General features: G+C 38.4%; 1 protein-coding gene across 1 annotated transcript in view; it reads right to left on the bottom strand.

Moving 5' to 3' along the window:
- Positions 1-531: 531 nt before the first annotated feature.
- dsf (nuclear receptor dissatisfaction) overlaps positions 532-17,911 on the bottom strand; it is a 254,805-nt gene continuing 237,425 nt past the window's right edge. The window contains exons 5-9 of the mRNA XM_071673335.1: positions 16,793-16,954; positions 16,534-16,617; positions 12,520-12,629; positions 5,489-5,616; positions 532-845 (exon numbers count right to left, since the gene is read on the bottom strand). Of these exons, the coding sequence (XP_071529436.1) occupies positions 583-845; positions 5,489-5,616; positions 12,520-12,629; positions 16,534-16,617; positions 16,793-16,954 (747 nt within the window). The 3' untranslated portion in view covers positions 532-582. The remainder of the gene's footprint in view (positions 846-5,488; positions 5,617-12,519; positions 12,630-16,533; positions 16,618-16,792; positions 16,955-17,911) is intronic.

The raw sequence follows: 17,911 nt of genomic DNA, 5'->3' as shown, positions 1-17,911 counted from the left end.
ATCAGGGAAGACACAAGATAGAAATATAACAGTCAGTTGATATACAACAAAGAAACGTAGCTAGGACGCCATTTGGTAAACATGCGATTGACCAAGACAGACAACGAGCGTATCATAAACTTATTATGTGGACAAGGTGAATTGTTTACAAATATTATCAACAATAAAGTCATCCAATTTGTATAGACCATCACTAATATTAAGATTATAATTCTTTGTTCCTGGCGTCCTAGCTACGTCTCTTCGTTTTATCTCAACTGACTGTTATATTTCTCCCTTGTATCTTCCCTGATGATGTGATTATTTCACGAAAGTGCACTTGGGAACTTATCGTGTATTCATTTTCCCCGTGAACTCATAGGAATATATATATATATATATATATATATATATATATATATATATATATATATATATATATATATATATATATATATATATATATATATATATATATATATATATATATATATATATATATATATATATATATATATATATATATATATATATATATATATATCAGGAGGCTGGGGTCAGGAGTGTACGCCACATCCTGAACATGAGTGTGGGTCGTCAGCCTCACATGCTGCCCTGGTCCGTCTTGTCCATGGTGTACATATCCAGGACGAGCCTGTGTATGGGTGTGTCCCCCACAGTATCCTTGAAGAAGAGGCCCTCCACTGTGGACGCCCGCACAGTCTTCAATCCCGGCAAGAGCAGGAGGAGACGCCCGAAGCGGGTCGGCTGGCGTGGCAGGCGCGTCCTGATGTAGTCGCTGAGGATACATTGGGCTTGGTCCTGCAGCATCTCCACCGGGTGCACGTCTACCAGTCCGCTGGCATCTGGCGGGCCACAGCCAAACCTCATTAGTAATAAACACAACACACACATGAGGAATAACAAGAAAGAATTCTTCCCAAGTCTACGAAGAACTAAAGTTGTAAAGAAATATGAAAGAGAAGTTTGACAGACCTTCCTCAAGCTATTAGCAATGGTAACCTAAAGTAGTTTACTGTAGTTCCTTTCTGATATTATTAATGGTCTTAAGCATAACTTAAGATGCGCTATAGGCAAACAAGAACTACGCATAGTAAAAAAATGAACTGCTAATCATCCTCTTAAAATATTTATTATAACTATCTACTGATCGAAAACACTAATATATTCAATTTCTATCAATCATTCGGTGAAGATCAAAGTGCTATTGATTTACCAGTGAAATTTCATATGGAGAAATGTTGCAAGTGGTATTGTCTTACAAGTAGACGACAATCCTGATATATTATGATAACCTTGAATATGCCGCATGTCCATCCTTCCCATGTGGAGAGTGCTGCTCATATACAAATCTCAAATTATAATATTATGTGTAAGCACTTTCACACAGATCAGTTGGGTTCTAAAATCCAGTGATTATAAAGAGTTGCTGTTCCGCCAGGGACTGGCCAATCAACGCCCTGCCTGGCTAACATCTTGTGCTCAGAAATGACCATTTAAGTGTATACACTGTAAGGGCGTTAAGCTTCTCGAGCCATTACATTATCATCATTACACGAGTCTTATGTCGATGTATCCTGAGCAGAACTACTCTACATCCAAGTTAGTTGTTACATCCACCATATCACGTCTGGCTTCACAAAGATGTACTCTGGCATCTTGTGTTATCTTCCTACTTATAACGTGACGATACAAAGGAATACAAACAACAGTGGACTGCTGGGTCATTTCCATGCTGTTTGTGGTAGTGGATGATATCAGAAACTCACACATTACTGTGGTAAGAGTTGAAGGCACATATATCATCCTAACACAATAACTTGCAAATTTAGATTATCATTTTCATTATGATGCACATTAATGTAAGTCGTGGACTAGAAGCCAAGTATTTATCAAGTTTATTATTCTTAAACGTCCGTATAGTACTGCTTTCAGCTGGTCTACTTAGCAGATGGTTCCATATGATGTAAATGTTTTGGCCACGATCACTTTGTATGCATTACTACGAGTATAATCAGACTAATCAAGTCTTATGTAACTTGATACATCATTATGATCAATACTTGTATTACATCACATCTTAACTTTCTCTTTTCTAAACTAAATACATTCCAGTCCTTTAATGTGATCTCGTAGCATTTGTTTCTTCCCAAGTTCGACACCATACTTTCCATTTTTCTTTTTTTTTGGGGGGGGGGTGGGGATGTGTGACCATAACTGAACACAAATGTCAAGATTTGAACAAACCAATGAATTGTGAACAATAAGGATGATTTACCTGCATTCAAATTCCAAAGTACCTCCCATGAATCCAAGAATATTGTTCGCTTTTTTCACTCCTTCTGTGCACTGCTTACTTGGTTTTAGATCACCAGAGATTACTAAGTCCAAATCTTTTCTTCTCATTTACATTTGCAGTTCAGCAAAATTCGTATCATAGCTTACCTTTGCCTTTTTTGCTCCCGATATGTAAGACTTTGCACTTATCAAAATTCATTTGCCACATATGAGCCCAGCTCATCAGTTTGTCTACGTCAGCTTGAAGCTGTAGATGTTTAAGTTCATTTGTAGATTTATTTCCCAGCTTTGTATCATCAGCGAATTTATATATCTTGCGATGTAGCCCATAATTATCAATATCATTAACAAACAGAACAGGTCCCTAAGGCTGATCCTCGTGGTACACCACTTGTTACGTTCATAATCATTTTAAGGCTTGAGTATCACTATTTACTATTCACACACGTCCAACCCAACAGTGCCATGTGACTTATTTTTTGCAAGTAACTTTTGATGCGTAAACTTATCGAAAGCTTTTGGAAAACTGCTTTACTTCAGCTGAGGGAGGCATGTGGACTGTGTGAGTTAGAGAGAGAAATTTTCTCTTCATCGTTGAGAAAATACACAACTGTATCTGCAACTGCCACAAGGTCATGTTTCAGGAGGTAAATCCCAGTTACTGTCAACGTTGTAAATATAACTCTCAACCATATATGTTATAGCTCTCCCCTACGGATGATATAGCTCTCAACCATATATGTTATAGCTCTCCCCTACGGATGATATAGCTCTCCACCATATATGTTATAGCTCTCCCCTACGGATGATATAGCTCTCAACCATATATGTTATAGCTCTCCCCTACGGATGATATAGCTCTCAACCATATATGTTATAGCTCTCCTCTACGGATGATATAGCTCTCAACCATATATGTTATAGCTCTCCTCTACGGATGATATACCTCTCAACCATATATGATATAGCTCTCCCCTACGGATGATATAGCTCTCAACCATGTATGATATAGCTCTCCCCTACGGATGATATAGCTCTCAACCATAAAGAAATAAGCTAGTGTTAAACACGTGCACGACTGTTGACCGATCACATTCACCAGCTAGAGAGAAAGCTAAATATGAGGGAGGAAAGGTATAAGATGGGGATTTAGAGATGAGACCCCGATGGCACATCCAATCGAAAGCTTTGGATATGTCAAAGTCAGCTACACAGGATTCCCAAAATATTTCAGATATGGTGACCAGACATTTGTAAGACAGGAAAGAATATCACCAACGGATCTCGCCTTACGGAAGCCATACTGGTGATCAGAGAGAAGACTGTGATAGTCAATATTTTTGAGGATATGTGAGTTGAAGAGGGATTAAAGGACTTTAGAAACAATAAAAGTCAAAGGATCAGAACGATAGTTAGAGGGGTTAGAACGATCATCCTCTTTAGGGATGGGATGTACAATGTGAGCTTCCAAAAGGAAAGTTCTGGTCTTTAAACAGAAATGGAATAGACGAGCAAGCACAGGTGCAAGTTCGGAGGCACACTCTTTCAGCACACGGGGATCGATGCCATCAGGTCCAGAAGCCTTGGTCGTGTCTAGAAAGAGAAGCACTTTATTGATAGTCCTGAAAGAGATTTAGAGGAGCTCTACGTGACAGAGGAATGCCAGAACTGGAGGAGAAACGAGAATCAAAGAAACTTGCTTCGGTTATAAGGTATACAGAAAAGTGAAGGAAAGGTAAAGCGACAGAAGTTGTCAAACTAAAAGACCAGAAAAACCGATCAGTGGATGACGAAGAGAGGTTATCGCACTCCTTTTGAATAAAAAAAATCTTTGCCTCACAGATAACGTACTTGCAGTGATTATGGCTGTGATAAATGCTGAATGGGACTCAGAGGAAGGAGAGTTTTTTTTCAGGGCCACTATGCCAAATCCCTTGCCTGAATGGCCTCAGAACAGGAATGGTTGAACCATTGATTGGAAGAAGAGGTCGTCTTGGAGTAAGCAAGAATAGTCTCTGCTATGCGTTTTGCGGAGACAAAAGCATCACCACAAGAAAGGCAGGAATCTAATCAAGGAAAGCTAAAAAAAGAATTGTCGTAAGATATTTCCAATCAGCTTTGTTGAGGTGCCAATACTGACATTAAGAAGGGGCTGCTAGAAAGATGTTCAACGAGATACAATTAGGAGAGTGTGGTCAGTTGAATCAATTGGTGAGAGATTGTGTAGCTATAATGCAAAGGATTAGAGGTGAAAAAAAAAAACGGATCTAGAGTATCAGGAGAGTGGTCACAGATATATGAGTGAGGTGGGAGATAAATTTGCTGTAGATCATAGATAATGGAGAACGTAAAGGCTCCAATCCCCTCCCATCCGTATGGGAGGAGTTCAACCATTCCCTACGGTGAACGTTGAAATCTCTTAGGTAAAGGATCTCGTCCAGCAGGTGAGAGATATCATTGTAGGAGTTTTGAGAGTCGAAGAAAGTTACAGATTTTGTAGAATAAGAAGAGCAGTAGGCGAAACAAAGGAAAGCAGTGGTAGTTGAGAGATAGACCTTGAGCCAAATAACATCAAAGTTTGGGAACTCAAGGTCCTCATGGTGAGCCACAGGTGTGTTGATGTTGGAGTGGGCACATGCACCACGTCTGAGCTGGAATCATGAGTGGAGGATATGAGAAAGTTGGATATAAGAAAGGAGCAAGTGAGGACATCATCAGACAGCTCGGTCTCAGATAGAAGTAAGTAATATATTAGGCGAGGTACAAGAGGTTGCTAGAGAGACCACGGCTGTTGGTACAGGGGCTGGAAAAAGAGGCAAGTCTATCAGAGAGAGAAAGATCGTGAGACGGGCGGGTATTGCTACTGTGAGCCCTCCCTCTCATGGGCAGTAGAGACAGGTGGAACCCGGAAGCTAGGCACCCCGTCTCATATGTTGTCATGCGCTGTTGATACAGACTGTAGCTATACGTTCCTTCACATACAGGTGAGGCATTTTGATCTATCAGTTCAAGTATCTACTAAATATTGACACACAAAGAAAAATTATACCATTAAGACCCACCACCACCAGGACCCACCACCATCACCATGACCTACCACTATCACCATAACCCATCACTACCACCATGATCTACCATCACCATGATCCACCACCACCACCACCATGACCCACCAGGCCCCAGGGCTCACCGGGCTTGAAGAGGACGACTGCCTTGAGGCAGCCACACTCGGTGTTGTCTGGACTGAGGTGTCTGAAGCGCCGTAGTACATCCTGGATAGTAGCTACTTCCAGTGCCGTCCGCTCATCACTGCCAAGCCTGCAACACAAACACCAACACTACACTACACACCAGTCTGTCTTACTTATACTTATACCAACACTACACTACACACCAGTCTGTCTTACTTATACTTATACCAACACTACACTACACACCAGTCTGTCTTAATTATAACTACAACACTACACACCAGTCTGTCTTAATTATAACTACAACACTACACACCTGTCTGTCTTAATTATAACTACAACAACACTACACACCAGTCTGTCTTAATTATAACTACAACAACACTACACACCAGTCTGTCTTAATTATAACTACAACACTACACACCTGTCTGTCTTAATTATAACTACAACACTACACACCAGTCTGTCTTAATTATAACTACAACACTACACACCAGTCTGTCTTAATTATAACTACAACAACACTACACACCAGTCTGTCTTAATTATAACTACAACACTACACACCAGTCTGTCTTAATTATAACTACAACAACACTACACACCAGTCTGTCTTAATTATAACTACAACACTACACACCTGTCTGTCTTAATTATAACTACAACACTACACACCAGTCTGTCTTAATTATAACTACAACAACACTACACACCAGTCTGTCTTAATTATAACTACAACACTACACACCAGTCTGTCTTAATTATACTTATATCAACACTACACTACACACCAATCTGCCTTAATTATAACAACACTACACACCAGTCTGTCTTACTTATAACAACACAAACACCACCACTACACTACAAACCAGTCTACCTTACTTAATTATAACAACACAAACACCACCACTACACTACACACCAGTCTACCTTACTTATAATAACACAAACACCACCACTACACTACACACCAGTCTGCCTTACTTATAACAACACAAACACCACCACTACACTGCACACCAGTCTGCCTTACTTATAACAACACAAACACCACCACTACACTACACACCAGTCTACCTTACTTATAACAACACAAAAACACCACCACTACACTACACACCAGTCTACCTTACTTATAATAACACAAACACCAACACTACACTACACACCAGTCTGCCTTACTTATAATAACACAAACACCAACACTACACAACACAACAGTCTGTCTAACTTATAACAACACAAACACCAACACTACACAACATAACAGTCTGTCTAACTTATAACAACACAAACACCAACACTACACTACACAACAGTCTGCCTTACTTATAACTACACCAACACTAAACTACACACCAGTCTGCCTTACTTATAATAACACAAACACCAACACTACACAACACAACAGTCTGTCTAACTTATAACAACACAAACACCAACACTACACAACACAACAGTCTGTCTTACATATAACTACACAAACACCAATACTACACACCAGTCTGTCTTACTTATAACAAGCCAAACAACTTCACCAACACAACACTCCATTTCATCTTACTTATGGCAACACAAACAATCTCACCAACACTACACAACGCTCCAGTTTGTCTTGCTTATAACAACACAAACAACTTCACCAATACTACACAGCGCAGCAGCTTGTCTTATTAATAACAACACAAACAACCTCACCAACATAAGACACCAGTCTTTCTTATTCAACTCATGATGCTTCAGTACATAACTTATAAAACTCACGATGCTTCAGAAATATAACTTATAAAATCCACGATGCTTCAGAATAATAAACTATAAAAGTCATGATGCCTCAGAAATATGATATATCTTGTAAAACTCATGATGCTTCAGAAATACAACATACAACACTTATGAAGCATCAGATATATAACTTATAGCACTCATGATGGTTCAGAAGTATAGATTATAACACTCATGATGCTTCAGAAGTAAGAACTTATAAACCTCACGATTCCTCAGAAGTATAACTTATAACGCTCTTAATGCATGAGGAATATGAATTATGAAACTCATGATGCTTCAGAAATATAAACTATAAGACTCATAATGCTTCAGAAGTATAACTTATAAAACTCGTGGTGCTTCAGAACTATAACTTATAAGACTCATCATGCTTCAGAAGAATAACTTATAAAACTCATGATGCTTCGGAAGTATAACTTATAAAACTCCTGGTGCTTCGGAAGTATAACTTATAATACTCATGATGCTTCAGAAATATAAATTATAAAACTCATAATGCTTCAGAAGTATAACTTATAAGACTCACGATGCTTCTGAAATATAACTTATATAAGACTCATGATGCTTCAGAAGAATAACTTATAAAACTCATGATGCTTCGGAAGTATAACTTATAAAACTCCTAGTGCTTCAGAAGTGTAACTTAAAATACTCATGATGCTTCAGAAATATAAATTATAAAACTCATAATGCTTCAGAAGTATAACTTATAAAACTCGTGGTGCTTCAAAACTATAACTTATAAGACTCATGATGCTTCAGAAGAATAACTTACAAAACTCATGATGCTTCGGAAGTATAACTTATAAAACTCCTTGTGCTTCAGAAGTATAACTTATAACACTCATGATGCTCCAGAAATATAAATTATAAAACTCATAATGCTTCAGAAGTATAACTTATAAGACTCATGATGCTTCTGAAATATAACTTATAAGACTCATGATGCTTCAGAAGAATAACTTATAAAACTCATGATGCTTTGGAAGTATAACTTATAACACTCATGATGCTTCAGAAGTAAGAAATTATAAACCTCATGATTCTTCAGAAGTTTAACTTATAACACTCTTTATGCATCAGGAATATAAAATATGAAAATCATGATGCTTTAGAAATATAACTTATAAGACTCATGATGCTTCAGAAGTATAACTTATAAAACTCATGTTGCTTCAGAGGTATAACATAAAACTCCTGGTGCTTCAGAAGTATAACTTATAAGACTCATGATGCTTCAGAAGAATAACTTATAAAACTCATGATGGTTCAGAAGTATAACTTATAATACTCAATGCTTCAGAAATATAACTTATAAGACTCGTGATGCTTCAGAAGAATAACATAAAACTCATGATGCTTCAGAAGTATAACTTATAAGACTCATGATGCTTCAGAAGTATAACTTATAAGACTCATGATGCTTCAGAAGTAAAACTTATAAGACTCATGATGCTTCAGAAGTATAACTTATAAGACTCATGATGCTTCAGAAGTATAACTTATAAGACTCATGATGTTTCAAAAGTATAACTTATAAAACTCATGATGCTTCAGAGGTATAACTTATAATACTCATAATGCTTCAGAAATATGACTTATAAGACTCATGATGCTTCAGAAGAGTAACTTATAAAACTCATGATGCTTCAGAAAAATAACTAATAAAACTCATGATGCTTCCGAAATTTAACTTATGCAACTCATGATGATTCAGAAGTATAGCTTATATACAACTCATGATGCATCAGAAGTATAACTTAAAAAGTCATGATGCTTCAGAAATTTAACTTATACAACTCATGATGCACCAGAAGTATAACTTATAAACTCATGATGCTTCAGAAATATAACTTATAAAACTTGTGATGCTTCAGAAGTATAACTTATAAAACTCATGATGCTTTAGAACTAAAACTTATAAGACATATGATGCTTCAGAATGATAACTCATAAGACTCGTAAGGCTTTAGAAGTATAAGCTATGAAAATCATGATATTTCAGACGCAACATATAAGACTTATGATGCTTCAGAAGTAAAACTTATGAAGCTCATTATGCTTCAGAGTATGATTGATAAGACTCATGATGATACAGATGTATAACTTTTAAAGTTCTTGATACTTTAGAAGTATTACTTATAAGATTCATGATATTTCAGAAGTATTACTTATAAGACTCATGATATTTCAGAAATATAACTTACGAAATATTATGCTTCAGAAGTATAATTTTATAAGACCCATGATGCTTCTGAAGTACAACTATTAAACTCATTATTCTTCAGAATAATAATTCATAGGAATCAAGATGACTCAGAAGTATGATTCATATGACTCATAATGCTTTGGAAGTATAACGTATAAGACTCATGATTCTTTAGAAGTATAACTTATAAGACTCATGATGCTTCAGAAGTATAACTTATAAAACTCATGATGCTACAGAAATATAAGTTGTAAGATTCATGATGCTTCAAAAGTATAACTTTTAGAACACATGTTCTTCAGAGATATAACATGATTTATAAAACTCGTGATCCTTCAGAAGTATATCTTATAAGACTCATGATGCTTCTGAAGGATAACGCATAAGACTCATGGTGCTTCAGAATAATAACTTAAAAGATTCATGATGCTTCAGATGTATATATCATAAGACTCACGATGCTTTAGAGGTTTGTCTTATAAGAAGCAAAATGCTTCAAAAGAAAATCTTATAAGACTCATGTTGCTTCAAAAGTATAACTTATGTACTCATGAGGCTTTAGAAATATAACTGACAAAACTCATGTTTCAGAAATATAGCTGATAAAACTCATGGTCCTTTAGAAGTATAACCTATAAGACTCATGATGCCTCAGAGTAATAATTTGTAAAACAGATGATGCTTCTAAAATAAAACTCATAAGACTCATGTTTCTTCAGATGTATAACATATAAGACACAAGATGCTTCAAAAGAATAACTTATAAGACTCATAATGCTTTATATGAATGACAAAACCCAAAATACATCAGAGTATAACTTATAAGACTCATGATGCTTCGGAGGTATAACTCATAAAACACATGTTCTTCAGAAAAATAAAGTATCCATAAAACTGGTGATACTTCAGAAGTATAACTTATATGACTCATGACGCTTCACAAGTATCACTTATGACACATGATGTTTCAGAAATATAACTTATAAAACTCAAATGCTTTAAAAGTATAATTTATGAGACTCATGATGCTGCAGAAGTATAAATTATAAGACTCATGATGATTCAGAGGTATAAGTTATTAGACTCATAATGCTTCAGAAATATGATTTATAAGACTTATGATGCTTCAGAAGCATAACTTATAAGACTCATGGCTTTAGAAGTATAATTTATAAGACTCATGATGCATCAGAAGTATAACTTATAAGACTCATGATGATTCAGAAGTGTAACTTACTAGACTCATGATGCTTCAGAAGTTTAACTTATAAAACCCCTGATTCGTCAGAAGTATAACTAATTACTCATATTGCTTCGGAAGTATAACTTATAAGACTCATGATGCTTCACACGTATAACTTAAAAGACTCATGATGTTTCAAAAGTATAACTTATAAGACTCATGTGCTTCAGAAATATAACTTATAAGACTAATGATGCTTCAGAAGTATAGCTTATAAAACTCATGATGCTTCAGAAGTATAACTTGTGAGATTCATGATGCTTCACAAGTATAATTTATAAAACTCATGATGCTTCAGAAGTATAACTTATAAAACTCATGATGCTTCAGAAGTATAACTTATAAGACTCATAATGCTTCAGAAGTACAACTTATAAAACTCATGATGCTTCAGAAGTATAACTTATAAGATTAATGATGCTTCAGAAGTATAACATATAAGGGTCATGATGCTTCAGAAGTATGAGTTATAAGGGTCATGATGCTTCAGAAGTATAACATATAAGGGTCATGATGCTTCAGAAGTATAACTTATGAGACTCATGATGCTTCAGAAGTATAACTTATAAGACTGATGATGCTTCAGAAGTATAACTTATAAGACTGATGATGCTTCAGAAGTATAACTTGTAAGATTCGTGAAGCTTCACAAGTATAACTTATAAGACTCATGATGCTTCAGAATTATAACTTATAAGATTCATGATGCTTCAGAAGTATAACTTATAAGACTCATGATGCTTCAGAAGTATAACTTATAAGACTCATGATGCTTCAGAAGTATAACTTATAAGACTCATGATGCTTCAGAAGTATAACTTATAAGACTCATGATGTTTCAGAAGTATAACCTATAAGACTCATGATGCTTCAGAAGTATAACTTATAAGACTCATGATGCTTCAGAAGTATAACTTATAAGACTCATGATGCTTCAGAAGTATAACTTATAAGACTCATGATGCTTCAGAAGTATAACTTATAAGACTCATGATGCTTCAAAAGTATAACTTATAAGACTCATGATGCTTCAGAAGTATAACTTATAAGACTCATGATGTTTCAGAAGTATAATTTATAAGACTCATGATGCTTCAGAAGTATAACTTATAAGACTCATGATGCTTCAGAAGTATAACTTATAAGACTCATGATGCTTCAGAAGTATAACTTATAAGACTCATGATGCTTCAGAAGTATAACTTATAAGACTCATGATGCTTCAGAAGTATAACTTATAAGACTCGTGATGCTTCAGAAGTATAACTTATAAGACTCATGATGCTTCAGAAGTATAACTTATAAGACTCATGATGCTTCAGAAGTATAACTTATAAGACTCGTGATGCTTCAGAAGTATAACTTATAAGACTCATGATGCTTCAGAAGTATAACTTATAAGACTCATGATGCTTCAGAAGTATAACTTATAAGACTCATGATGCTTCAGAAGTATAACTTATAAGACTCATGATGCTTCAGAAGTATAACTTATAAGACTCATGATGCTTCAGAAGTATAACTTATAAGACTCGTGATGCTTCAGAAGTATAACTTATAAGACTCATGATGCTTCAGAAGTATAACTTATAAGACTCATGATGCTTCAGAAGTATAACTTATAAGACTCGTGATGCTTCAGAAGTATAACTTATAAGACTCATGATGCTTCAGAAGTATAACTTATAAGACTCATGATGCTTCAGAAGTATACTATAACAAATAATGTGTTACAAGGTAAAAAAGCGCAAGTCTTGAGAGTTAGAGTGAAATATGTGAGTTACCTGGAGTGGGCGGCGGGGCTCTGCAGGAGGGCGCTTAGATCCAGCGGCAGGTACCACTGTGCCAGGTGAACCAAGAACAGTTCCTTCCATGACTCCTCCACCAGTACACACTGTGCAGGAGGAATGTATATACCGTCACCACTTGCACACATACCCTCACCACTTGCACACATACCCTCACCACCTGCACACATCCCTCACCACCTGCACACATACCCTCACCAACTGCACACATACCCTCACCACCTGCACACATACCCTAACCACCTTCACACATACCCAAACCACCTGCATACATATCTTCATCTAGAACACCATCACTACTTAGAAACACATCGGTGCCACCTGGACACATACCATCATCTGGACACATTCCATCACTACGTGAAGACATACCGCCACTATATAGATTCACATGTCACCATCTTGATACATACCATCACCATCTGGACACACACCGTCAGTACCAGGACACATACTGTCACCAGATGGACACATACAAATACTGCCACAACCTGAACACATACTGTCACCAGATGGACACATACAAATACTGCCATAACCTGGACACATACTGTCACCAGATGGACACATACAAATACTGTCACAACCTGGACACATACTGTCACCGGATGGACACATACAAATACTGTCACCAGATGGACACATACAAATACTGTCACCAGATGGACACATACAAATACTGTCACCAGATGGACACATACAAATACTATCACCAGATGGACACATACAAATACTGTCACAACCTGGACACATACGTCCCCAACAGGATGCATAATGTCACCACCTGCCTACAAAGAAGATACATTCAGGTCCGTCCAAGGATGCGGAAATATTCAAGATGTTCATATCGTACATAAGTTCAAGACTAGGATGTGCGTCTCAAGTCTGGCTGCCGCAAGTAAAATCGCACAAAGAACTAATAGGGGAAGGTTGAGAGGAAGGCAGTGAATAAGATGGTACCAGAAATAAACAGATGAGTTACACGAAAAGGCTAGAGGCCTTGATATGTTCACACCACAAAACCTCCAGCCATCTTCAGTACAGGGGACCCTAACTACACCACGCACATGATCTACCTGGTCTCTGGTTACACGATGGTGGAACACCTTCTCCATGCAAATCTCTGACACGTTCTACCATTACCGTTCCCATTAACCACAAATTTCTTTGAACCTCTCATTTTCTACCTTTTGTCTCTTTCTTCAACTTCAGATTTTGAACAAAATTCTCACTAAACATTGTATCTAAACACCTCAACTCATCTACAACTTCCAGTTGTCCTCTGTGATAATTGATCTTACTCCCTCATCTCCCATCCCTTCCAGAAACTCGTGTACTACATATAGCAGCACCCACTGTTGTCATCGTCACACGTCCTTGCACCATTCTCTCTAATTCTTCCTGTGATATCACTAACAACACAGCACGAACTGCATACAGCAGCGGCAGCTTCCGTTGTGTTTCTCTTTCGTCAAGCCCCACACCAGGGTAATCCCATAACACAACGCTACGTCCGTAATAACATTGTAATTACGATGACATCAGACAACCTTGATGAACTTTTATATATTGCAAATCACTCCCTCTTAGTATCCTCCACTTGCTCTCACACATTCACTACATTAACTTAATTGCTATTAACAATATTATGAAGGCTTCCATCCATACCGTATAGAGCCAGAATTTCTTAAAGGCTTCTGTGTTACAATAACTTTATCAAATGTCTTTCTACATCCATTAATGTTCAACACATCTTTACCCAGGACATAATGTTTCCCTGCATGTTACACTCTGATACTACTCACTATACTACCATACATCTTGCCACCTGTGTTAGTTAGACATTCATATTTAATTCTTACATTTACCTTCACTCCTCTTGCATATATACAGTGCAGTCACCAGGCGCCTGACCGCTTACCAAGCTTCCACATACATACTTGCCAGATCCACTGCGCAGCAGCTTCACCTCCTCTCCTTACCATGTGGATCATCCCTCCACATGTGTACTCAGCTTTTATATTCTCTAAGAACTATACTGATCTTCCTACTTGCTGCAGTACCATGTCTTCGTCTGCCATATTCCTTCCTCTCTTTACCTCTACCCTACTATACAGCTCATACGTCTCCTTCACAATCATTTCCAATCAGTTCTCTGATATACTATCTCCATGTTTTACAACCCACGTCCTTTATCACCAACATTCTCCCATCAATATCTTAACCTTTATATCTTTCCCACTGTACTAGAAGGGGAGAGAGAGGATGACGAATGAGATTCAGATTTATAGAAGTATGAAAGTATATTATACCTAGAACGTCTGCACCTGAAGCGCACATCTGTGCACACATCATTTCCCAGTGACGAAGAATATATGCTATGTCTATAAACCTTGAGCAGAACACGAGAGTAGCGACTCTGCTCTCCATAACTCCGGCATTTCTTATGTGCGACTCTCAAGAATTATGAATCGACAATAGATAATCACATGTTAGGGATGTGGACAAATGTGAATCATTCATATTCAATAGATTTTGAGATTCTGAAAGACAAATCAAGTCTATAATCTACGGCTGAGATTTAGGTATGATTTCAGTGAGTACACTGGTATGATTGCAATAATTACAACAGTTTGACTACGATGATTACTACACCAGAATATTCTAATTAGAAAAACTTTGCTTGATTCGCTTCCTTAACTCTTTGAATAAGACGGTACAAGCCTTGCGTATGATGGGCTGGTCTTTAAACCAAGATTTAAACTTCAAATTAAAGGCCAGGCTGTTAAGAGACCTGCAGTCGTGTTCAAGTGTCGTACCGTCGTGCTCAAGTGTCGTACCGTCGTGCTCAAGTGTCGTACCGTCGTGCTCAAGTGTCGTACCGTCGTGCTCAAGGGTCTTACCGTCCGCCTCGCAAGATGACTAACACACAGCCAACATTAACCCAGGTGTGTGTGACACCTGCACACATGTAGGGCCTGGTTAGCCAGGTGTGTGTTGACCGTCAGTAGGTGCGGGGAGCACGTGAAGCAGCCTGAGTGCTGCTACACACTCCTCACCCAACACACAAACACAGACATCAGGAGGCCGGCTGCCCCTGTCCACCTGGGCTGCTGTTCCTCGCTACAGACATTAATCATTGGCTCCCAGGAGATGAAGAACTTGGTCCTCAGAATTACTGTGGTCATGTTGATGAATAATCTTTCCTTATAAGTAGGAATACTTATAAGTAGGAATACTTATAAAATCTCAATTGAAATTCATATATGCAATATCTACATACCATGTTTACTACAACAGGCCACTAATAAAGGTGTACGTAAGTTAGGGTCGCCCCCACTTAAACCGGAAGATTATCAAAGTTATTCTAGGAGAAAAATTGAAATATGATGATTTTTATTTATAGATAATATTTGTGACTTGTTCTTGTTTATGTTCTTTTTGTGATATGACGAACAGTTTCTCACACACCAATTTTACTTATCATGTTAAAGGGTAAATTGTCGGACAGAAGCTGTCGTCCAGACTGGGAACTACATGAAAAAAGATATGCAGTACAACAAAGAGCCAAGATTGGTCTGTGGGGTTTTGTGATATCGAAAGTTTGCTTTAGAAAAGGTTCAGATCGTATTTGTTAGGAAAGACGTGAGAAGGTAAAGAATTCCAAAACTTATGCAAAGTTTAGCGGTGTAGGTAAAGAAACAGATATCACAACAACCCACCCTCGAGTTGCCAGAGGCCACACAACAGTTATGTGACGCAGTGGCTTGCGAAGTGTTGCGTGGCGGAGCTAATGACGGAAGCACGCAAGCAGCCAGATCTCGGGATCTTATGAGAAGTAATATAAAGGAAAGAACATAACAATGTTGGGAAGAAGATTGATCAAAGTATGTGCAGGTGAAGCGAGGAAGCAACACTAACCTTATCCTGGTACCGCAATGACCCTGTCCGCCCTAAGACTGACCTGACTTTCTCCACCCTTACACTAACCTGGTCCGCCCTGGAGAGTGTCTGGAAGGGGGCGAGGGACCTGATCCAACGGACCATCATGAAGAGAAGCCTCGCCGTCGTTTCCTGTGGAAGACGAGAGACGTGCATGAGAGACAGCTGCGCCTCCCTGCGTCGTCATCATAACAACATATCATCAACAACTCGTCCTCATCATTGTAGTGCACTATATGAAGTCATTAATCTTTGAAACATATCGTTCTTAGCCTATGATATATTCCGTGTTGTCCTCAGGACTCACCTGGGAAATGGTCCATGAGAGGTCAAAGGGCACGACCCCATGACTCACCTGGAAGATCTCCCATGAGGGGGCGAAGGGCAGGAGGGAGGGAGCCTGGGGCAGGGAAACGGCCACCTCTGACAGCCCGCCACCTGACCCAGCCGTGATGGGCAGCTTACCGTTCTGTAGGAGGAGGACAATGGTAGTGGCTCACTCAGGTCCTCCCACCACCGCCTACCACACACACACACACACACACAATAACACACACACACACACACACACACACACACACACACACACACACACACACACACAAGATTTGTATGAGGCGGAAGTAGGCATTTGAACAAGCTAACGTTGCGATATCAATTCTACGTTGTAGCCCAGGACACCTTTTATGGAGGGTTTACAGCTTCAAGGCTGCGCTCCAAGCAAGAGCAGGGAAATGATGGAGTTCCTCAGAGTGAGCAGTTCCTGTATGAGACTGTATTCCTTTTCGTCCACTGACGATGTTGCCGCCATCTTGCTGTGATCACTTGTAGTCAGAGTCAACAGCTGAGTTGCAGTCTGGAACACTTGGTCCATGAAGATGTGTGTTGTTGTTACGAGTCAACACTACTATAAGGAGGATACCGGCTTCATGTTGTGTTCCATCAGCACTGGCAAGATATGTACTGTGTGGCACCAGGTCATGAATATGTACTGTGTGGCACCAGGTCATGCATATGTACTGTGTGGCAACAGATCATGCATATGTATCGTCTGGTCTCGGTCCCAGGACCTGTATAGCACTGGTCTCAGTTGTGCAGCAGATAAGAACACTTGTGATATTGTAGTATGGAACTGATAAGACATTTATCAGCTGATCCAGAAATCCGTTTTTTCTTTTTGCTTTGTCTTTTGTTTCACTGTAAGTGTTGTAGTGACGTCATAAAGAGCTTGAGACGTCAGCTATTTCCCTGTCGTAAATCCATCTCCGCTTTGCGTGAATTCGTGTCCAGTCTCTCTCTCTCTCTCTCTCTCTCTCTCTCTCTCTCTCTCTCTCTCTCTCTCTCTCTCTCTCTCTCTCTCTCTCTCTCTCTCTCTCTCTCTCTCTCTCTTAATCCCGACCTGTTAAGCATCGTGGAGTAGGGAATC

This window comes from Panulirus ornatus, chromosome 18, assembly GCF_036320965.1.
Source record: "Panulirus ornatus isolate Po-2019 chromosome 18, ASM3632096v1, whole genome shotgun sequence".
Taxonomy (NCBI): Eukaryota; Metazoa; Arthropoda; class Malacostraca; order Decapoda; family Palinuridae; genus Panulirus; species Panulirus ornatus.
The sequence above is the reverse complement of the archived record's forward strand: the minus strand, read 5'-3'. Positions and strand labels throughout refer to the sequence as shown.